General features: G+C 29.9%; 6 protein-coding genes across 8 annotated transcripts; 3 read left to right on the top strand and 3 right to left on the bottom strand.

The window, feature by feature from the left end:
* Positions 1-1,504: 1,504 nt before the first annotated feature.
* Positions 1,505-10,736, top strand: LOC124498702 (hulk). The gene is given in 20 exon segments (XM_075731592.1): positions 1,505-2,484; positions 2,569-2,751; positions 2,816-2,956; positions 3,040-3,125; positions 3,202-3,463; positions 3,560-3,655; positions 3,739-3,831; positions 3,913-4,044; positions 4,123-4,485; positions 4,553-5,419; positions 5,477-5,949; positions 6,023-6,628; positions 6,701-6,839; positions 6,906-7,043; positions 9,065-9,148; positions 9,220-9,450; positions 9,516-9,886; positions 9,956-10,153; positions 10,155-10,236; positions 10,318-10,736. Coding segments are annotated over 20 exon segments (5,355 nt in total). The 5' UTR covers positions 1,505-2,033; the 3' UTR covers positions 10,677-10,736.
* Positions 10,737-10,756: 20 nt separating this feature from the next.
* On the bottom strand, positions 10,757-13,597 carry LOC124498705 (ABC transporter G family member 20). The gene is made up of 3 exons (XM_047062498.2): positions 13,257-13,597; positions 11,828-13,202; positions 10,757-11,763 (listed from the first exon to the last, which is right to left on the bottom strand). The coding sequence occupies exons 1-3, from the start codon at positions 13,434-13,436 to the stop codon at positions 11,009-11,011; spliced, it is 2,310 nt and encodes a 769-aa protein (XP_046918454.1). The 5' UTR covers positions 13,437-13,597; the 3' UTR covers positions 10,757-11,008.
* A 151-nt stretch (positions 13,598-13,748) lies between these two features.
* On the top strand, positions 13,749-16,483 carry LOC124498704 (uncharacterized). The gene is made up of 2 exons (XM_047062497.2): positions 13,749-14,456; positions 14,535-16,483. The coding sequence occupies exons 1-2, from the start codon at positions 13,799-13,801 to the stop codon at positions 16,439-16,441; spliced, it is 2,565 nt and encodes an 854-aa protein (XP_046918453.2). The 5' UTR covers positions 13,749-13,798; the 3' UTR covers positions 16,442-16,483.
* A 227-nt stretch (positions 16,484-16,710) lies between these two features.
* On the top strand, positions 16,711-18,304 carry LOC124498707 (uncharacterized). Of its 2 annotated transcripts, none has more exons than XM_075731479.1 (4): positions 16,711-16,802; positions 17,041-17,274; positions 17,349-17,708; positions 17,790-18,304. In XM_075731479.1, exons 2-4 carry the CDS (start codon positions 17,101-17,103, stop codon positions 18,171-18,173), a joined length of 918 nt encoding a protein of 305 aa, XP_075587594.1. In that variant the 5' UTR covers positions 16,711-16,802; positions 17,041-17,100; the 3' UTR covers positions 18,174-18,304. The 2 variants fall into 2 exon arrangements, with proteins under 2 accessions (XP_075587594.1, XP_046918457.2); XM_047062501.2 differs by having other exon boundaries at positions 16,851-17,274.
* On the bottom strand, positions 18,233-19,637 carry LOC124498706 (uncharacterized). Its single transcript, XM_047062500.2, has one exon. The coding sequence runs from the start codon at positions 19,457-19,459 to the stop codon at positions 18,233-18,235; it is 1,227 nt and encodes a 408-aa protein (XP_046918456.1). The 5' UTR covers positions 19,460-19,637.
* A 1,153-nt stretch (positions 19,638-20,790) lies between these two features.
* Positions 20,791-23,118, bottom strand: LOC124499622 (uncharacterized). 2 transcript variants are annotated; one of them, XM_047063595.2, is made up of 4 exons: positions 22,519-23,108; positions 21,986-22,163; positions 21,480-21,923; positions 20,791-21,188 (listed from the first exon to the last, which is right to left on the bottom strand). In XM_047063595.2, the coding sequence occupies exons 1-3, from the start codon at positions 22,855-22,857 to the stop codon at positions 21,496-21,498; spliced, it is 945 nt and encodes a 314-aa protein (XP_046919551.1). In that variant the 5' UTR covers positions 22,858-23,108; the 3' UTR covers positions 20,791-21,188; positions 21,480-21,495. The 2 variants fall into 2 exon arrangements, with proteins under 2 accessions (XP_046919551.1, XP_075587588.1); XM_075731473.1 differs by lacking the exon at positions 20,791-21,188 and adding an exon at positions 21,240-21,420 and having other exon boundaries at positions 22,519-23,118.
* Between the last annotated feature and the right edge of the window lie 640 nt (positions 23,119-23,758).

Raw genomic sequence — 23,758 nt, 5'->3', positions numbered from 1 at the left:
TTTCTATCGTCACAATGCCGACACAAATACAACAACAACAACGACAACAAGTTACGGATGCTAATATTATTTAACTGAATGGCTGCTATGATATGGCTTACACATATCATCAGAATAGGCATATCTATTTCTCTTTTTCACTATATCTCTTTGTATGTCAAGTAGCAATGAATATAACCAGTTACCAGAATCGGGAATATCTTTTGATGGTAAGAATTCTATGCTGGGGCGGTGACATTCAAAGCTAAAATAATTGTTGATGTTGTAATTGTTCAAAATCTGAATTTTTTTTCAAAATAGATTCGTATCAAAAGAGTTATCATATAACAACATTTATAAATGGGCGAAAGAAGAACCAAATACCAAATATACCTACTGAATGATCAAATTAGTCTAAAATTTAATCACATTCTGAAACAGGAATAAAATCATTGATTCATGAATGCAATGACACAAATGCAGAGAAAAAATCAAACTGAATAATTCTGTTATGATTTTTTGAATTTTTAAATTTTCAATAAAAATTCAAGCGATAAAAACGATTCGATTTATTCTATTTTCAACCCAAATCGAATGTAAATTTCGATTCATCATAGTCATATGTGAAGAATATATAATTCTGTACGATTGTTTTACATACAAGATGCCAAAAAAGCTTGAACACGGCCTATTTCTTTATTTCTATGGATATTTTTCTCATTTCCACTTTCTCATTGATGATGACAACATGAAATGAAGCCATTTCAATGAAATTTTTTTTTTTATAATTTTATTTTTATTCACTTTCTGGCAAACATTCATTCACATATATAGTTTGAACAGAATCAAAAAAAAAAAAAATATATTAGCTCCGTATGTGGAGTTTTTAGTTTACTGTAAAAATAATGTTTGGCAATAATAAACAAATAAATATAAAGTTCATTCAGAATATTGGGAGGAAAATAATCAAAGAAATAGATAGGAAAAGAAGGAGGATGATGATGATGATGAGCATGAGGAGAAAATTTTTAAATATTTCAAACAAATTCGAATGATGCTTATGTTGTTTCATCATCATCATCATCAACATCATCTCCGGTTATTGTGTCAGAACGTCTGTAATATGTAAACCATGCGTGTGCGGTAAAAGAATGAAAGAAAAAATAAATCCCGAAAACATTTCCATTAATCTCTTTTCTCTTTCTCTTTTTTTTTGTTTTTATTCAACACAAACATTTTCCCTCTATTTTCGTTATTGCGACTATCATCATAAGGACGTACAAAGATATTTTTCTTTCTCTCTCTCTCTCTCTCTCTCTTTCGAATAGAAATGAATAGAACGACAACGAATATGGTGAAGGTGAGATATAGCTATTTTCTTCTTCTTCTTCTTCTTCTTCAATTTTTTTTTTTTGAAATTCAACAATTGCAACAATTGTCGTTGTCGTTGTCGTCTAGGATAATAATAATAATAATAAGTTATTTTATTTTATTTATATATATATGGAAAGATGGATGGGCAAACGAATGGAGAGAGAGAAAAAAAAACTAAACTGTGAACGAGAATTTTATACCGAAATTCTTGAATGAATTTTTAGCATGTGTGGCGGTGGCTGTTGTTGATGATGATGATGTTGATATGTTGATGGTTACCGTGGTTCGTTGTAGCCTGAATTTTTGTATAGTTGATGAGAATTTTTTTTTATGAATTTTTTTCTTAAATATCTGATCGGATGAAAACCATCATCATCATCATCATCATCATCGAATTAAAATTTTTCATCCGTTTAGTGTTCGATTTATATAGATTTTTATTTTCGATTAGTGTTCAATTATTATTGTCATAATAATAATCATTTAAATGGTCGTGTAGTGATCATTTAAATAATCGATAATTAGCCAAATTGTGATTGATTGATTTGTATATATCATACATCCACATACAGATACACACACACACACACACACACGCACACACGGCCAAAATTTTGATTCATCATCAATTAAAAATCTTTTGTTATTCAAAACAAAAGAATAAAAAAAAAATAACAACAATGTGTTCAGGCAACAAGTCACCATTATGGTGGCTGCCATTTTCAGCACCATCATCATCATCATTATCATCATCATCATCAACAGCAGGAATTCGGTCCGATAAAATATCATCATGCTCATATGATGAATGCTCATCATCAACATTATCTTCAAATACATCATCATCATCATCGATTAATCATAAACGATTATGTCCCATAATATCATCATCATCATTATCATTATCATCATCATCTTCAATATTATCATCTTTTTCATTATCATCATTGTCATTAATTCAAATATTTATAATGACCATATTGGTAACGATTATAATTCCATCGAACCATTTGGCTATGGTTGAAGCATTAAAACGTCGTTCACCATTACATTCGGATGTTATTGAAGAAGTTGAAGCCAAACGTTTGGATGGCCTTATCCAGGAACAGGATTATATTGCCGTCTTTTTCTGTAAGTTTATCTATTGATTTTGAAAATAAAAATTGTTATTAAAAAAAACTTAATCAAATAATAATAAAAAAACAACCATATCAGATACACGAACCTGCGATAATTGTAAAGATATTCTGGAAGAATTGGAAAAAATCGATGATGATGCAAATAAATATGGTGTTGAATTTGTTAAAAATTCTGAACGTGCTGCATCGAAAAAATATGGCATCAATCAATTTCCAACATTGGTCTATTTTCGTCACGGTGAATCAACAATTTATGAAGGTAATCAAATCATCATCTTTCAATCATTGGAACATTGCCAAATGAATTTCATATCATTCTCCAGGTGACCTGATGAATGAAGAAGAAGTACTTGAATGGCTTATATCGGTTGAATCAATGGATTTACCTGATAGAATTGAAGAAGTGAATGCAAAAATTTTACAAAATTATATTGATGAACATGATTTTGTGGCCGTTTTATTCTGTACGTAGGCACTTGTATTCATAGTTTTGTTTTCTTTTACATTTGAAAAAAAAATGTATTTTTTATTTCTGAAAAAAACATAGACAAGAAAAACCATAAGAAATGCGATAAAGTATTGCTCAAATTGGAAGAAATTGATGACGATGCCGATCAGAAAAACATTGGATTTGTATGTTAATCATCATTTTGAAAATGTTTAAAAGTAATACAATTCACTATATTACAATATATGTTCATATTCATAGGTGAAAATTTCCGATGAAACTTTAGCATATGAATATGGCCTGGAAGATTTACCATCACTAGTTTATTATAGAAAAAAGATTCCAATCGTTTATACTGGTGATTTAGAGAATGAGAAAAAAGTACTTGATTGGCTTATCGAATTTCGTGATACAGTTGATGATCCAGATGAATATGTTGAAGATTCAGATGAAATCGAAGATGTAAGTGCTTCGGTTTTACAACAATTGATTGAAAATACCGATGCATTGGCCGTTTTATTCTGTAAGTAAAAACATTATATTATTATTTTGTATTATAATTATAAAATGATGATGATGATTTCAATGACAAAAAAAAATCCGAAAACAAAAACAATAGACGATGATCAAGACGAAGATAGTATGGAAGTTTTACAGGAACTTGAAAATATCGATGATGAATGTGATCAACATGGAATTGCATTCGTTAAAATTGGTCTGTATAATGATAAACAATTTTGTTGGCCAAATATCATGTTATGTTATTATGATGAAAATATTTCCATTTTCCATTACTAGATGACATTGAAGTATCGAAAAGATTTGGTATCGAATATGATGAATTACCAACACTTGTTTATTTCGAAGAAAAGATTCCCAATTTTTATCAAGGTGAATAAATAGCCAAAAAAATTTTTTTTTCACAAAAATTCAATTCATATTCTATTATTATTATATATGATTACTATACAGGTGATTTGATGAATGAAGAGAAAGTATTACAATGGTTAATACATCAGAAAAATACCGATGAAATTGAAGATGTATCCGATACTGTTCTTGAAAATATGATCGATTCAACCAATTATTTGGCCGTATTATTCTGTAAGTATTATTATTTACTGAATTTATTCAATTCAATATATATATAAAATAACCTACGATTCTGGTTTTGTTTCGTAGATGATCAACATGATAAAAATTCACAAGAAGTACTCAAAGAATTGGAAAATATTGATGATGAATGTGATGAAAAAGGTATTGCATTCGTCAAGATTGATGATGATCAATTGGCCGAAACCTATGGCTTACATGATGAATTGCCATCATTAGTTTATTTCGAAAATCGTATACCATCAGTTTATCAAGGTGATCTTCGTAATGAAGAACAAGTGCTTGAATGGCTAATCAAACAACAACATTCAGATGAGATTGAAGAAGTTTCTCATGAATTATTAAATGTTCTAATACAAAAACATAATCAATTGGCTGCATTAATCTATAAACCAAAAGATAAACAAAGTGAAAAAGTTCTCAAAGAACTAGGTATGTATTTAATTTGGAAAAAATAATGAAATTTCTCTCATTCCATTTATATATTTATTATATATAGAACACATTGATGATGAATGTGATGATAAAGGTATCGTTTTTGTCAAAACTGATGATGTAGAAGCAGCCGAAAAATATGGTGTTCGTAAATTACCGGTGGTATTATTCTTTAAATATCAAGTACCCACAAGCTATAATGGTGATTTAACTGATGAAGATAAAGTACTTGAATGGTTACTTGATCAACAAGAATCTGATCAAATTGAACAGGTCAATTCACGAACATTAAAAGGACTAATCGATTCTTCTAGTTGGTTGGCCGTTTTATTTTTTGATCAATCAAGTCAATCACAAAAATGTCTTAAAGATCTTGAAACAATTGATGATGATGCTGATCGTTATGGTATTCCGTTTGTGAAAATTGATGATGTTTCCGTTGCAAAAGATTATGGTCTAGCAGATGAATTACCCGTATTGGTTTATTTTGAAAATCGATTGCCCACCGTTTATGAGGGTGATTTGACCGATGAAGATGCAGCATTGGCATGGCTAGTTAAACAGCGAACAGAGGATACTATTGAAGAAGTTACTGAAGAAATTCTAGCCGATTTATTGAAAGAACGTGAATATGTTCTAGTCTATTTTGCACCGAATGATTGCAAAGAATGTGAACACATTCTACACAATACTTTGGAACATATCGATGATGATACTGATGAACATGGTATTCTCTTTGTTACCACCGATGATCTGGCCTTTTTGCAGAAACAATCGATCAAAGTGGACAAATATCCAGTGTTGGTACTATTTCGTAATGGAGAGCCTATCGTTTATCGTGGCAATCTTAAAGATGGAAAAGCTATCATGGACTGGCTGACCGACGATGAAACGTTGGATGATCCGGATGAAATCGAAGAAGTCAATGAACGTATGTTGGATAAGATCCTGGATCGTAGTGTCTACGTTGCCGTTTTATTCTCTAAAGATAAATGTTCAGAATGCGAAAAGGTGTTGCAAAAACTGGAATCAATTGATCATCTGGCTGAGGAGGCTGGCATCGATTTCGTACGAGTTAAAGATCTTCGATTGGCCAAAGAATACAACATTGTCTCATTTCCAGCTTTAGTACTATTTAGACGTCGTATACCATTGTTTTATGAGGAAGGATCATTGAAGGATGCTGATAAAGTGCTCAAATGGCTGGTGAAACACAAAGATTCACACAAAGATGTCATCGAATTAGTGGATCGACATATGTTACAGGTGTTACTTGATGATGTTGATCATATTGTTGTATTCTTCTACGATGAACATGATTGTGAAGAGGAAACGGCCAAACGACGACAAAAAAGTAAAACAACTAAATCCGATGACGGTGATGATGATGATATTTGTGAATTAATATTACATGAACTTGAAAACATTGATGATGATACCGATCAGCATGGCATCCATTTTGTTAGTTTTAGTTTCAATTTATGATATTTTAAACTTGATCCATTCATTTTATATTTATTTTTTCTTTGTTTAGGTAAAAATCGAAGATGGTGAATATGCTCGTGAATTGGGTATCACTCAATTACCATCGTTAGTATATTTTGAAGATCAACAACCATCAATTTATGATGGTGATTTACTTGAAGAAGAAGAAGTACTTGAATGGTTGATAAAACAGAAGAATGAAGATACAATTGAAAATGTTAATCGTGAAATATTGTTTCGTTTGATTGCCGAACGAGAATATCTAGCTGTTTTCTTTTACAAACCAGATGATGATGAAAGTGCCGAAATTGCTGAACATTTAGAGAAAATTGATGATGATTGTGGTGATTATGATGTTGCATTAGTAAAATGTAATGATCAATTGATTGCCAAAAAATATGGTATCCGTAATCCACCTGGTTTGGTATTTTTCCGCCGTGGTAAACATATCCGTTATGAAGGCAATTTATTTGATGAAGATGAAGTTCTTGAATGGTTAACACGGCCAGATAATATGGAAATGTCGGATGCAATTGAAAAAGTTAATCGTAGAATGTTTGAACGTATGTTAGATCGAACCAATCATTTGGCCGTTTTATTCTATTCAAAAGTTGATTGTAAAAATTGTGATAAAGTTTTGGAAGAATTGGAAAAGGTAAAAATCAATCATATATAAAAATATAATTCTGATGAGAATCAATGAATTTTTTTTTGGTACAAATTTTAGATTGACGATGAAGCCGATGCAGCTGGTGTTAAATTTGTGAAAATTGAAGACAATCAATTGGCTAAAGAATTTGGTGTATATGCATTGCCTGCATTGGTATTTTTCAAGAAAGGTGAAGATGTTCCAGTTATATTTGCAGGTATATTTATATTATTACAGATTAAATCGAATCAAATAAAATCATCATTGATTTAATTTATTTTAGGTGATTTGAAAAAATCCGAACGAATTCTTGAATGGCTTATCAATCAAAAAGATCCATCATTAGATCGAATCGAAGAAGTGGATGGTGGTACATTACGTAAACTGATTGAAAGTGCCGATCATTTAGCCGTATATTTCTGTAAGTATTTTGCATTATATTTATTTGATTTTTTTTTCTGGAAATTATTGCCGAATGGCAAGCTGGCCGTTCTTTCTTTTCCTCTAAATTGCTTTTCATATCATCTTATGTATATATAAAAATACGTACATATAGTGACAAAATAATATACACATCGTTAAGATTTTTTTTTAATTTGATTCAATCAGTATTTATTTATCTATCACACATACGCGCACACAGTCAATCAGCTTTTGTTGCAGTAATTTAGAATCAGATTCACATTCAATGATAATGATAATAATAACAATAACGACTACGACAACAACAACAACCACAACAACAACAACAACAATAATAACAACAACAACAAAAAAATTAAAAAAACAAAAATTGCCGATTCCCATTATTGGACAGAATTCTCAATCTTTTCGATAAGTAAAAGTTTTTATTTTTATGTTTTACATCGTCCATACCTTGTTTTTTGCTTTTTTTTGTTTGTTTTGTTTGTTTTGTTTTATTCTGTTCTGTATCTAAAAGTTATTATATTTCTCTGTTCTCTTTTTCTGTCCTCGATCCTTATTGATTCCTTATTATGATAATATGGGAACATTTCGGATAATTTTTCTTTTCTGTTTTGTTTTTGACCAATTCACACAACATCAACATCATTATCCACATGCATAAACATATATTTTTTTTTATATTACAAATCCATTCCTTGTTGCTAAAAAAAAAATTTATTTAATTGGATTGTGTGTAAATTGCTATTTCTATTCGTTATAAATTTACCATATTTGATTCGTTAACACATGAAAAACAAATATATATAAACATCGGCTTAATTTGATTACGAAACGATTTTCATTTTAAGATGATTTTCTCGGAAAATTTTCATCATCATCGTCGAAAAATATTAAAACAGGTGCCGATGATTCCAAGAAAGATTCAACATCATTATCATCATCATCATCTAAAGGTGGTCTTCGACAAAAACAGTCCAAACAATCGATGAATAAACAACCACCAGCTGGAACCATGGCATCCAAATTACCTCCATTGCCGAATGTTGAAAAAAAATCAATGCCAACAAATAAGGTTGCTACTACTGCTACTACTACTAATAGTAATAATGATAAGGCGAAATCAATTAATACTAAGAAATCACAATCAATACAAGAAACAAATAAACGAAGCAATAAAGCCGATAGTAAAACTGTGAAATCATCGATTGATAATAATAGTAAATCGAATACAAAAATGGCTAGCAATCGACAGCAACAGCAGCAGCAACAACAACAACAACAAAAAAATAAACCAAAAAAATAAAATACAAACATCAACAAAGCAATGTGACAAGCACTCAATCATTCATATAAACATTATATTATTATTGATTATTGATTGAATGAATTTCTTACCCATCCATTTATCCATTGATTTAATGAATGAATGAATGAATGATCCTTTTACCAGTCATACAAGTCAAGCCAAGAAACGTATTTGTTTCACAAGCATGAATAACCAATTTGTTTTTTTTTTCAATCATTACTATTTATTATTCGATATGATGAACTTGCTCAGACACACCTACACACACCCACACACACACACACACACACATAGAAACAAACATTGTCCGTTGTTGTTGTTATTATTATTATGATTATTGTCATTATTCTGTCGAATTGTCTTATTCGTCTTTCTTCTATTCATTCATCATCGTTTGTCCCGGATGTTGCTTATTTATTTATCTAAATTTTTTTGTTTTGTTTTGTTTTTAAAACATAAATTCTGCTCAAAAATTTAAACAATCACACACACACACACACAAAAATCAAAATTCATGACGATAATTTATTTGGATAGAATATATACGGCCGTAATTTTTTCTTTTGCTATTCTCGAAATATTATTATTATTGAAAATTAATAAAACCGATGCTCAAACAATAAAATGTTTATTATTCTGTTATCATTTTTTTATGAAATCATCATTTTCGAAACGTGATCAATCAATCATTCTGATATCCAAAAAAAAAGATGTATCGGATTCCGAAGAATGTCAAAAAATATTGGAAGATCTGGAAAACATTGACACAGAAACGGATCGACATGCAATCATTTGTAAGTAGATTATTATGATGACTTAAAATTGATTAATTTTTTTTAAATGCATCAATTATCATTGATTCAAGTGGTCAAAACACAACAGACAAACATTGCTAAAGAATATGGTATTGAAGAATTTCCAGCATTGATCTATTTTGAAAAACGTATACCAAGTATATATGAAGGTGATATTTCGGCTGAAGAAGATGTATTACAATGGTTAATACAGCAAAAAACAGAAGACACAATTGAATCGGTTAATCGTGAATTATTGGAACAATTAATTACAAATACACAATATTTGGTCGTCTATTTCTGTAAGTTTATATTGATTGATTCAATCATTGTGATCTAATCTAAAATCCAAAAAAAAAAAACACAGATAAACCTAATTGTCGAGCATGTGATATAGTACTGGAAGAATTGGAAAATATTGATGATGATTGTGAAATATATGGAATAAATTTCGTTAAAATTCAAGATCAAACATTAGCAAAACGTTATGGGATTAAAAATTATCCAGCACTAGTTTATTTCCGTAATGGTAATCCATTAATATATGATGATGATCTACGTAATGAAGAACAAGTATTTGAATGGCTAATTGAAGATGAGAATCGTGAATTAGCCGATGAAATTGAAGAAGTTAATGGACGTATGTTGGAAAAGCTGATACATGATAAACCATTTTTGGCTGTATTATTTTATGGACGTGAATGTGCCGAATGTCAAGAAGCGATTGAAGCGCTTGAGGTAAATTATTTTTTACATATTAAAATTGATTATTATTATTATTTCACATTGGATTATTATTGATCACAGGAAATTGATGATGATGTCGATATATATGGTTTTGATTTTGTTAAAATCAACGATCCTATCGTTAATGCTGAATATAATGTACAAACATTACCATCATTAGCTTTATTTCGAAAATCGGATCAATATCAATTCTATGAAGGTGATCTAAATGATCAAAAAGCTGTATTAGAATGGCTAACATCGAATGAAGTGTTTGAAATTAAAAGATGAAATTGAAGAAGTTAATCGCCGAATGTTAGAGAAGATAATCAATGAAAATGATTTTGTTGCCGTATATTTTTGTAGGTTTTTTTTCGCACTATATCATATATATATATAAAGATTGATTTCATTATTTTCATCATATTTTTATTTCTATCCAGATGAAACTGAATGTTATGATTGTGAAAGCATATTGAATGAATTGGAACATATTGATGATGATACTGATCAATTGGATATAATGTTTGTGAAAATTCGTGATACAAAATATGCACGTAAATATGGTATACAGGATGTACCGGCATTAGTATTTTTTCGTAAACGTTTTCCATCCATTTATCGTGGTGATTTGATTCGTGAAGAAGAGGTACTTGAATGGCTTAAACGTAATCGTTATCGTCATCCAGAATTGAATTTTTTCATGTATGCAATAACTGCTATTACTGGTGCATTTATATTGTATACATTATTCTTGATATTCTGTATCAGGCCTAAAAAAGATAAATCCAAACAAGAATAAATTGTAATGGAATGTGGAAGAAAAAAATGAAATAAAACTTTAATCATAATATGAATTGAACTACACAAACAGACACAAAATTAACTTCAAAATAATTTCTTAATTTATTATAATGATGATGAAAATAAAAATTTATACAAATTGTTGCTAAAAAAAAAGAAAAGTTTTGTAAACATAATTTATACTGCTGGTGGTGATAGAGATGTGTGAAAATAAAAAAGAATAGTTTGAATTCCAAAAAAAAAACTTACGGAAATTATTACAAAATAATTATATCAATCAATAAATTGATGATTGATGATAATAAATTAAGCCAAACAAAAAATGATTAATTAAATCCTACGAAATTTAAATAAAAACGATGCGGCCAAAGTGAATAAAATGATCCATGTTGTAGTGACAATGAAACCAAGTTGAACTTCGAAACGATCTGGTCCCCAGCCACGTGAAATCATATAACGCATTGATTCAATTGGAATTGTTTGCGGTAATAGATAACTGAAATATCGCATATAATCATCCATAGCTTTGATTGGCCAAACAGTGCCACTGAGCAATAGATTTGGATAGAATGAGCCTAATGCCAACATGGTTGCAGTTAATTCATCGGCAGCTACAGATGATACGAATAGACCGAATGACATTCCACAGAAGCTTTGCATTAAAGTGAGCAAGAAAATGAACAGGAATTCACCATGATATGGAATCTTATAGATGGGAAACACACAGATCATGAGCAATACGACTTGAACCAATAAAACAAAAAATTGTGTGATCAAATGCGATAAGATGAATTGAAAATTCGTTACACCAGCTACAGTAGTTCGTTCAATGAGGCCACGTTTTCTTTCGACAACAAGTACCATTGCTGTCAATGGAATAGCAGCGAGAAATGCAATCGATAATATGACACCGGGAGCCATAAATTCAGTGAATGTAGATTGATGTGAACCATAAATTGGTGTTGAAAAATTAATGGGAAATTCAATCAATGCCGGTGAGCTACCCATTTGATGTAGATATTTACGTGCAACCATTTGAAATGTATCAATTACTTTTTCATAAACAGTTAATGCGATTATTTGATCTATGAATGAAAAATGAAAATTTAGAATAAATGAAACCGATTATAGCATAATGTAATCACTTACTGGACATGTCAGGAAAGATTTGAATAGTCGAACGATTCAATGTTTCTTCATCAACGTTGCCCATGAGCAAAAGTCGATCATGTAGTGATTCAGTAAAATTTTCATAAATAGTAATTGCTGATGAGGCATGACCATCACGAACGGCTTGTAGTGCTTGTTCAGCTGTTCGACAATGTATCTGATTTATTGATACGGGATCCAATTCACGTAGAATATCAACAGTTACTTTTGATTGCCAATCACCATTATAAACGGCAACCGGAATATTGTTGATATTACGGCCAATACAAGCACAAAACAATATAACAATGATGGTTGGCAATAAAAATTGGAATAAAAGATTTCCTGGTGAACGTAGTAATGAAATGGTATTCTTACGAATAATAGCCATTGTTTGTTTCACATAGAATGCTTGATTTTTGATCGATACGTTTTTACGCCAATAGCTATACATTGATCGTTTTGATTCATAACCATCGAACAATTCATCATTGCTTTTAGCCATTTGTTTACTTTTAGCTAATGAACTGATACCGCTTGAATTGTCATTCGAATCAATTGCATTACCATTTGAACATGAATCATTCCAATTCGGATCATCTTCGTGGCTAGTAGATGTTGTTTCACCATTATCATCGATTTCACTATCATCCATGGAAAGGTGACGATCATTACAAAGTTTAAGGAACACATCTTCTAATGTTTCCAAATGATATTGTTGTAGAAGAATATTTGGTTGTTGTTGAACCAATATTTGTCCATTTCTCATCAGAGCAACTTGATTGGCACCACGAGCTTCTTCAATATAATGGGTAGTGATCAATACTGTAAGTCGTTCACTTTGAGATAATTCAGTTAGATGCTGCCAGATTGATTGACGAAGTAATGGATCAACGCCAACTGTAGGTTCGTCCAAAATCAACAGAGGTGGCCGATGAATAAGAGCTGTGGCAAGCGAAACACGTCGTTGTTGGCCACCACTAAGTGCACTTACACGTCGTGAACTTTCAGGCAAATCAAGAAATTCGATCAAAAAATCAATTCGTTTTGTTGTCATAAATGCTGGCATTTGATAAAGTGTTGCAAAATATTCCAATGTTTCACGAATGGACAGATCATCAAAAAGAGTGATATCTTGAGGCATATAACCAACATCCATTCCTGGAATATTTGATTCTTTTGAACCAGGTTTCTTGCCAAACACACGAATCGATCCTGAATCAGGTTTCAAACAGTTGAGAATACAACGAATCAATGATGTTTTACCACAACCAGACGGTCCAAGAAGGCCAAATATTGAACCAATTGGCACAATCATATTAAGATCATTGAGCACTGGTGTTAGCTTTGTACCTTTGCGATAGCTAAGGCGAACCTAATAGAAAAATTTACATGAAACTTGTACGTATGTAAAAAACGATTAACTCACCTGTTCGACTTGAATTGCCAAATTACATGAACCAAAAACTTCATTACAAGTGTCAGAATTGATTGTTGGTGATTCATTGTTGGCTGGTAATGTCAAAACTGTATCCATTGATGGATCTTTATCGATAATTATTTCAGATGACGGATTAGTATGCTGTTGTTGTTCGCTAGAAGTTGCCATCTTTGAAGATTAAGGACGATTTTCAAATATGGTCAATGAAATAAAATCAAATGATGATTGCCAATCAGAGTTGCTTCAAACAAAAGATAAAAATAAAAAATGTGGATGAGAATGAAATGACAAAAGCATAAAATGTCATTGTTTAAATACTGAAAAAAAGCTAAGAAATATTTGTACTGATGATCAATACTCACATCAACCATGACAATGATGAATGATGATGAATGTTTAAATTTGATGAAATCAACATAGTGATGAGTATTTTTTTCTCTTCTTTTTGTTCTATCAAAATCGGCATTGTTTTTCGAAAAATTCAACTTGGCAACATTTTTTTTTTTTTTTGGTTCAATGATATTTTTGTGATGGATAAAATGTCCAGTAATGAACAACAAAATGAATATACAAAGTTTGGTTATGTATCTCAACGATTACATTTTGATCCAGCCAATATCCAATTGATGACCAAGATTTATAATCGTGATTCACCTAAAGCAAATTTTTTGAGCGTAATTTGGACAACAAATGATAATAAATGCTATGCTTATGGCCACAATGCATCAGGCTGTTTGGGTATTAATCAATCACCGTTTATACAAGCAAAAAAACCTACCTTGATTCGTGAATTATCTAGTCAACATTTGATTAAACTTTGTTCGGGTCAGCTTTTTGTATTAGCATTAACAAATAATGGTAGATGCTATTCATGGGGTGATAATCGATTTGGTCAATTGGGCTTATCGCGTTCAAATTCACATATTGGTAAACCATCATTGATCAATTCTATTAAGGATCCAATTGTAGATCTTGCATGTGGTCTACATCATTCTTTATTATTAACGGTTACCAATCATCTTTATTCGTTTGGTTCAAATTTAACCGGTTCTGTTGGAAATGGTACAACATTTCATCAATTAAAACCTATTCAATTGACAGATTTTACACAAACACAATCATTTGGTGGAGTGGATTTTGTTGATATTGCTTGTGGTGGTTGGCATTCAGCTGCTGTAAATCTTAAAGGTTTGTTTTTAGTGTTGAATTGATTTTTTAATCATAAATAATAAAAATCAATTATCATAATCGATTATGATGATTTAGGTGAATTATTTGTTTGGGGCTGGAATCAAACTGGTCAATGTGGTCATGATGATTTGAAAACAAATGTATTGTCACCGACAAAATTGAATACAAATATTTTAATTCAATCGGTTCGATGTGGTCAGAATCATACATTAATGTTAACATATGATGGAAAAGTTTGGGCCATGGGTAACAATCAACAAGGTCAATGTGGTGTAAATATAACATCAGATTCAATAAATTTTACGAAACCGGTATTAGTACCACTTGATGAACCTATTGGACAGATTGGAGCATGGTCTAAATCGGATATTTCTATTGCTAAATCCATGTTAAATGGTGGTAAATTTTTTGTGTGGGGACCAATGAAACCTACGGCATCAAACCATTCGGATGATAAAAATAATTTCATACATAAGATATCATTATGTTCATTGGGAATTTTATCACCGATACATCAAACAATGAATCAGATTTTGGCCAATTTTGATATATCTAGAAATACTGATGATCGTAAATTGTTGCATGGAAAATATCAGATTAATTTTCCATTCAAACGTATTCTTATTCAAGCCAATAATGATATCAATGTTACGAATAACAAATTATTGGAAACATTAAACAATCCAAATGAATGTGATATTGCCATCGGATTTGGTTCACCATGTCAACTATTCGATTGTCAACGAATAATATTCGTTCAACAATTAATATTGGAAAGATTTAGTAATTTTTTTCAACGATTACCAAAATCATGGATAATTGTTGCCGAAAATCAATCACCATTGACACCACCGCCTGAAGAATCGAACGATTTGGATGGTGGTCAACCACAATCATTGAGTGCCGATGTTTGTTCAGCCGATGGTGTTTTAATGACAAAATTTATTCAACCATTGAATAGACAACGAAAACGATATTATTTACTTCTATTGGATAAAGATTTAGTCAATGAACGTGCCATGTATGCTTATCTAATGTTTCAATATAGTTCACAAAAATTTTTCATTATTGCCAAACAAGATTTAATTGAATTACTACGTATAGCTGAATTAATGGAAGATAAATTACTTATGGATTGTTGTCTAAATTATATTGTGGAAAAATGTTCCGATTGTATGGAACAAATCTGTTCATTATTTAGTCAAGCATTGCGATTAGAATTATCATCGGTAAAAGATTTTTGTATAAAAACATTTCTATCTATTCCCGAAATGGAAAGATTTGATTTATTGGAAAAAATTTATCGAAAACGTGAAGAAACATTTGATTTGAAATTTTGTTTTATAAATGATCAAGATGCAAAAACTGAAGAAAAAGTAGAAATCAATATAAAATGTCATAAACTTGTCATATTTGTTCATGGAAATATCTATCAATCATTTGCTAATATAGAACGTTCAAGATTATTTAAAAATATAATACAAATGGCAAATTTTTCTTCAGATGAATCAATCGATTCTATCCGATCAAAGTTATTTAAAATGGATTGTATTGAATTACCTGTCAATAATCAATGGTTTTTTAATAATGAAATATTCGAATTATTCATTTATCACATATATCATGGACGATTTCCTTGGATTCATATGACCGATAAGCAGCTGATACAATTATATCATTTGGCCAACTTATTTAATGATTCAAATATTCGATCCAAAGTTATTCAACAGATACAATGTCATATAAGCGGTGAAAATGTATGCCATTTTTATAGCCAATACTGTATGATGACCACATCAGATTTGAATGAACAAAATGTTTGTTTAGATGAATTGAAACAAATCTGTATGGAAACGGTAAAACAAGATATGATAAAATTGTTTCGTGGATCTGATTTTCAATGTTTTATATTGAACAATGATCAAATTCTAAAAGAATTTATGACGGATTTTTCAAATCATTTGAAAACTTTTTCATCATGAACATCAAAGTAAAATAAAGTAAATTTTTTCAATTATTCTAAATGTATCAACATGGTTTTTGTTGAAACGATGATAGAATTCGATAAAAAATAGCTAAAATAAGCGGTTGTGGTGCCATCTTTTATCTGTCATGACAACAAATTATTGACAGCAGTTTTTTGTCATCGAAATCGAAATACAAGTAATTTATTTATTTCGACTTTTAGTGCTATTGAATAGTTTATTATTGTATATCATCATTTGTTCATTTTAACAAAATATGCAAACGAAAGAAACAGAAAAAAAATTTTTGAAAAGAAACACTCATTAGAATGGGGAGTTTTTTCATTTTATTTTCGTTCGAATTGTCGAAAATATATAGGTTGGTATTTTATATTTATAATAATAATGTTTGGTGTTTACACTTTAGATTAATTTTTCTCCGATAAAACATTGAAACCTATTATTCAATAATAATGGATATTACGGTGATAATTTTCATATTCTGGACATCATCATTATTTGTTTTAACCTGTTCGTATGATGAACAATGGCCAATAATTACGACAATCGATATGATCGATATTCATGATGGTCAAGAATCGATAACAATGAATCAGAATGTAATAACATCAACATTAATAACATCGACAATTCAATCAGATGAACAATCCGAATCAATGACAACAATGACTAATATGAACAAAATTGACGAACAAATTGTTGATAATTTTCGACCAACTGTTGACGATGATGGCCAACAAAAATTAAATAATGACAAAATTAATCGTCTAAATACAAACGGTCAAATAGATAATTGTTGCCTGAATAATCAAACAATTACAGAAATTGAGGTAATTAAATTGATTATATATATGATGATGATTACAGATATCGATGATCAATTGTTTGTTCATTTAAATCATAGAAAATAGTCGAAACAATCATAAAAAATATGAAATCATCAATCATTTTGGCCATATACGAGAATATAACCGACACATTAAATGTGGACCAAATAATCTCAACAACTGTTGATTCAATCATTAATTCAACCAGCAAGTCAAATGTCGATGAAATAACCATTGTTCCATATAATGGAGAAAATATTACTGAAACAACAATGAAATCAATGAATCGTACACGTGTCAATTTGACTAATAATAATAACAATAACAACAACATTATTAATACTGCTGGACAATGGTTTACAATTTGGATATGGTTATTATTGTTACAGATTGAAATAATATTATTAATCGCTATAATTGCTATATGTATTTTAATGGTCAGTATATTTGATTATTTGATTGTTGATAGATTTTATCATGTGTTTTTTTTTTTTTTTTTTTGATTTGAAATGAAAAAGAGAAAAAACAGCTATAACAATAATGATGATGATGATGATGGTGATGGTATTAAATCCATATCTAAATATGATTTAGCTTTCGATAATAATGGCATGATTATTGATCAATCATCATCAAATATTTCATCATCGATCAATGAAAATTGTTTGTTTCAAATGTCATCACAATCAACACAACCACCACCACCACCAACATTGGAAATTCAACGTCAAATGATATTTAAGAGTGAAAAATTTCAAAGAAAATTATCCGAACCATTATCAATAGAAAAAACTAATCCATCAACTAGTGGCGGTAGTGGACAATATTGGCTTTGGGCTCGTCCTAGCACACCAATCATGAAAAATGTCAATAAGATTGTTATGAATGAATGTCGTCTTTAATTTTTTATTTTTTATTTTTTATTTTTTTTTTTTTTTTGGATTACAAAAATCAATTCAAATCATCTAGCAATCAAATTGAATAAAGTGGCCAAATATCGTAACCAAACGATACGATCATCTTGTTGTTTGAATTTAATGGTTATATCAAAATTGATTGATTCATTTGTTGAATATAAACGTAACCATTTTGAATGTTGTTTTGTGGTTGAATTATTATTAAAATTTTTATGATTTTTGGATTTACGATGATAATGTAGATCATTGCCAATTTCGATTATTGAACGAATACGAAATTTATTACCCAATGCTGAACAACGTGCCAATATAAGTAAACGATCCAAAAGAATAAGACAATTTTTTGGCCACTTTTTTGGCCAACAATAAACCGATGATAATAATATTAATCGTGTACAAGTGGACAGTATTTTGTTTTTAATATTCATTGAATGTTTTGTTCGTATGGAAAATTTGTTGATTAGATCATGAAATTTATTCTCATCAATTTGTTCATCAATTTGACTAATAAATGTGGTTATATGTTCACTTAATTTATTCAATTGATCAATTTCCTGTTGATCAACAGTTCGGCGACGAATTTCGGCCAATATTAATGGATATTTCATCAAATGTCGTCTTGGTTGATCTAGATGTGATGCTAAATCCAATTTTTCACCATATTTTTGTATTCTTTCTGATTGTAAAAAATTGACAAATTGTTTTTGTTGCATTTTTTTATGTAAAATTTTTCTCGATTGAATTAGATTTGAACAATAGATTTGATAATAATATAATGATTTAGTGAATTCAAACATAGCATTCACTGGACATTCAAACAAACCGTTTGTTTGAAGCATTGCAAGATTTTTAATCAGATTCGAATGAATTTCAGCTAATCGTTGTAGGTCAGAGAAAATAATGACAGATTCTTCTGGTGAAATTATACGACACATAAGCATTGGTCGTTGATAGATATGTATTAATTTATTGATTTTACAATAAATATTAATCTCAGCATTGAATAATTCATATATTGCATGTTGATATTTATCAAATAACAGATCCTTTGTAGGACAATACATAATACGATCAGATAATTGATTGTCCATTTGATCGAGAACATATTGTAAATCTTGGCCAGCTTGTGACATTAATCGATATCTTCGATATTCATTTGTAATTGGTAATAATGGCAATTTTTCACTGAAAATTTGACAGAAATTTTTTCGTAATGTCGACATGTTGTTGTTGTTGTTGATAATGATAATTTGTATAAATGATATCAACATACACAACCGATATTTATAATGATGATGATCAAATCATCAAGTTGATGATGATGAATAATTTATATATATATTATTATATATCTTTGCATCCAAAATGATGTGGTAATACAGGCAAAAATTTCAACAATGAAGAAAAAAAAACAAACAAACAAACAGTAACAATAAATGGCGGTGGTTAGAAAAAGATTTGCAATTTGAAATAATATAAAAAAATGGGTGAAAAAAATGACACACAAAAAAAAAAATTCTATGATCATGATGAAAATTCGTGATATTGGATGGTGAAAAAGTAAACAAATCATCATCATTGATAATGATGATAGAGGCAAGAAAAAAACAACAAAAAACAAAAAACAAAACAAAAAAAAATCGATGATCAAATTTTTTAAATCTGAGCAATAATAATTTCATATATATCACATGTGATTTTTTTTTGTATATAGATATTTTGCAATAGAAAAAAAGAAAACATCAACAATATTTATATTGGACAATCCACAAAAAAAATTGATCAGAAAAAAATGATGATGATGATGACCCATCCAAATTACAATGATTTGTCATCTATCTATCCTTGTTTTGTTTGATTACGAAATTTGATATTAAACTAAATTGATCATCATGTATCAAATAAATCATTAGCCAACACCGACACACACACACACATGGCCACACTTGTAATCGATCAATGAGATTTTTTTTTTATTTCCAGGATTTTCTTCTCATCACAATGACAATGAACGCATACACAGAGAGAAATGGCAAAAAAAAATTTATTTTATTTTCATCAATCTTTTATCCAAATCATCATTATATTCAAATTGATCGATCATCAACATTTTATTATCGATGATAATGAACAAATGAAAATGATCGATAATCATCATTTTTAATCGATTGTAAACATATTTAAATTATGATTAATATTCATATATATAATGGAAGCAATAAATGTATGCGGATATGCAAAAAAAAAATTTTTTTCGTTTTGTTTGTTTGTTTGTTTGTTGAAATTATGAATTTATTTTAAAATTTCTCAATGTCTCTATTTTTTTCATTTTAAAACGTTTAAAATTATTGATGATAAAATAAATAAAAGGAGAAAAACAAATGAACAAAAAAAACTCATCATAAACTTGAAAATATTCATTTTTTTTGGCTATTTATTATTAAAATCAATCATTCTTATTTTCTTTTTTTCACTACCTTGTTTTACCGTAATTTTACAAGCCAATAAATCCAATTATTACTGGTGATTGAATAACAACAACAACAACAATATCGCTGCCGTTTTTTTTCTGCAATAATGTAAACGTTCGTTTTTTCTCCGATTTTTTTTTTGTTTTGTTTTGTTTTGTTTACTTCAGAATGATGAATGATGACAAAGAGAAAAAAAAATTATGAAAAAAAAAACAACATCAACAACAACAACAAATAGCAAATAATACATTACACATGGAAAAAAAATGAGAAGAAAGTGAAAAAAAAGTGAAAGTGAAAGTAAAAAAAAATTAACATCATAATGAAAAAAAAAAATGAAAATGAAAATGAAAAGTGAAAATTTTTTTTTTTGAATGAAACAAAACAACAAAAATTTTAAAATGGAAAAAAAATAATTCAATGTCTTTTATATATATTGATTGCGTAATGGTGAGGAATGTAGAAAAAAAATCGGAAGTGGATGATGTTTTTTTTTTTGTTTTTGTTTTATAAATGAGAATATCGGCCGCTAATAAGTAGAAAATGGGGGTGGGGAAAAAGTGGATACAAAAAAAAATTTATTAGAATAAAAAGAGAAAATTTTTTGGGGTTCAACTGTAAGTAGATCCCTTCAATAATAATAATCTACTATTGTGAACAATTTCATCATTCAAAACTTTAAATGAAAATTATTTGTTCAAATATCCGATTAAACAGATTCGATATACATAAGTCTTATGACAAATTTGAATAATTGATTCCTACCGGAACGTAAAATAATAATAATAATAAAAAAATAGGATTTTTTCTTGATACTTGCCATTTTGTGTTTAAGTTCAATATTTTCCAGACAATTTTTGCTGTGTAATAGGTCCAGCAGCACCACCTCTATAACCACCGCTACTACTACCACCACCACCACCACCACTGGTACCAGAAAATCCACCACCATATCCAGAAGCACCACCACCATGAGAACTGCTACCACCACCAAAACTAAATCCACCACCTCCGCCGCCGCTACTGGAACCACCACTATATCCCGAACCGCCAGATGTACCAGCGTTTCCACCATATCCACCGCTGCTACCACCACCTCGATATCTTCCAGAACCGGCAGCTGCCGAAGTATATTGTTCTTGTTGTTGCCTAACCGAAGCTGGTACTGTATCTGGTGACAATTGAACATCGGCTGGACTATCAACCGAACCAGTCGTTGGGTTTGGTTCAGTTAAACCACCTGGTTCGTTTGATCGAATCGATGCTGATAGCAAAAAAAAAAACGATAAATTTTTATTCATTGAAATGAATAAAAAAAAAATTTACCTCTGAAACCATCATTATCAGCAACATAATCGACAACTCGATATAAACCATTTGCATCTGTATAACCATATGATCCACGAATGGTACCACTTTGATCTTGTTCTTCATTACGATATTGATTATTACCATATTCATCATTGGCAGCATATTGAAAGTTATATGGTTCTGGTGCTGGATGCTATGATTAAAATGTAAAAAAATATACATAGTATTAGCATCTAATTGAAAACTTGAATTAATTATGATTTTGCAAACATGATCAAAAATGATCAATCATGCTTGAATCAAAATTTTTTCACCACATAATGAATATCAATGAATTATTTGGCATTTGATATTCAATCTTTTTTTTTGACAATAATACTATCAACGAAAAAATTTTAAATTTTTTTTTATCGATTGATTGAATTTCTATCCATTCATCAACATGGTTGTTTTATACGTGTTAGAATGGATAAAAAATTCAACAAATAATCAATTGTTTGTTATTCAATCGAATTCAATTAATCAATTAAATAATTATTATCAATTACCTCTTCTTCTGCATATTGTCCACCACCAAATCCACCACCACCAGCACCATATGAACCAGTGCTAGTTGGAGCTCCACCACTGCCACCATAGCTACCACCTAATGATCCACCAGATGAAGGAAAACCACTGGAACTACCACCATATGATGATGAAAGGCCACCACCACCACCACCACCACTAAATCGTGTACGAGATGGTGAAAGTGGTGATGAAGATTGATAACCACCAGCGCTACCACCAAAACCTCGACCACCTTTCACTGATCGAATATATCTTGCAGCATATGTTGAATAAATGGTCGCCAACAATAAAACGACAATCAAATTGATATTTTTCATTTTTATTTATATATGATTTTAAAACGAATAATATATGAATAAAAGGTGATGAAACAATTACAAATATCACACACACACACACACAAAGAGATACAATGGAAACACACAAAAAAAACAAAAGTTCACTAGAAAAAAACAGAATAAAATACGACGACGATGATGATGATGATCTTCAAATATGATGAAACATCAAATTGAAGTATTAATCCAAAAAATACGAGGTTTTTATAACCGAGCTAAACTAATGAAACTATGTTTGTTGGTGGTGGTGGTGGTGGTGGTGATGGTGATGGATTTTGTGGGGAATCTCATTTTTTTTGCTACTCAAAAAAAAAAAAAATAATAGTTTGGTATGTATTTGTGTGTGTGTGTGTGTGTGGCCATAAACATTTATTCATTCCCACTATTCATCGTTCATCATCAATAAAGATCATGATCTTTGGCTAACTAGCTAGCTAAACAGTTAAACAGTAAGAAAAACGCGTGTGTTTCAAAAAAAAAAAAAGAAAAGAAAACAAAAAATGTGCGCGTGTTAAATATTTTTTCGTTCATTTTTTTTCTCTAAGATTGGCATTTTGCATAGAAAAAGGATTTGCACCGGTGTTCTCTCTCTCTCTCCCAATCACTCTCACTTTTTTTTTTGCTTTGAAAATAAATCTCAAATGTCAAATAAAATTTTGAGAGTAATAAAATAAGAGAGAGAGAGAGACAGAAAAATCGAGTAAAAGTAACTCCCAGATTTTTAATTTTTTCACCATCATCATTGTATGGTCAAAAGCAATGTATCCGTATCATTTGAACTTCCCATCCATATTTGTTTTATGTTATATCCATTTTACAATTATACAGAAAACTTGCTTGTACGCAAAAAGCAACAATAAAATAAAGTGAAAGTAAAATT

This window comes from Dermatophagoides farinae, chromosome 5 (assembly GCF_024713945.1).
Source record: "Dermatophagoides farinae isolate YC_2012a chromosome 5, ASM2471394v1, whole genome shotgun sequence".
In the NCBI taxonomy this organism is placed as follows: Eukaryota; Metazoa; Arthropoda; class Arachnida; order Sarcoptiformes; family Pyroglyphidae; genus Dermatophagoides; species Dermatophagoides farinae.
Note: the sequence above shows the minus strand (reverse complement) of the source record. Positions and strands in the feature narration are given on the sequence as shown.

Coding starts and splice junctions, on each gene's coding strand:
- LOC124498705 (XM_047062498.2), bottom strand. CDS start 13,436: ATGGCAACTTCTAGCGAACAACAACAGCATACTAATCCGTCATCTGAA. Junction 13,203..13,256: donor TGGCAATTCAAGTCGAACAG/GTGAGTTAATCG, acceptor TTTTTCTATTAG/GTTCGCCTTAGCTATCGCAA. Junction 11,764..11,827: donor AATCTTTCCTGACATGTCCA/GTAAGTGATTAC, acceptor TTTCATTCATAG/ATCAAATAATCGCATTAACT.
- LOC124498704 (XM_047062497.2), top strand. CDS start 13,799: ATGGATAAAATGTCCAGTAATGAACAACAAAATGAATATACAAAGTTT. Junction 14,457..14,534: donor AGCTGCTGTAAATCTTAAAG/GTTTGTTTTTAG, acceptor ATGATGATTTAG/GTGAATTATTTGTTTGGGGC.
- LOC124498707 (XM_047062501.2), top strand. CDS start 16,897: ATGGATATTACGGTGATAATTTTCATATTCTGGACATCATCATTATTT. Junction 17,275..17,348: donor AAACAATTACAGAAATTGAG/GTAATTAAATTG, acceptor TTTAAATCATAG/AAAATAGTCGAAACAATCAT. Junction 17,709..17,789: donor TTGCTATATGTATTTTAATG/GTCAGTATATTT, acceptor GAAATGAAAAAG/AGAAAAAACAGCTATAACAA.
- LOC124498706 (XM_047062500.2), bottom strand. CDS start 19,459: ATGTTGATATCATTTATACAAATTATCATTATCAACAACAACAACAAC.
- LOC124499622 (XM_075731473.1), bottom strand. CDS start 22,857: ATGAAAAATATCAATTTGATTGTCGTTTTATTGTTGGCGACCATTTAT. Junction 22,164..22,518: donor GACAATATGCAGAAGAAGAG/GTAATTGATAAT, acceptor TTTTAATCATAG/CATCCAGCACCAGAACCATA. Junction 21,924..21,985: donor TGATAATGATGGTTTCAGAG/GTAAATTTTTTT, acceptor TTTTGCTATCAG/CATCGATTCGATCAAACGAA.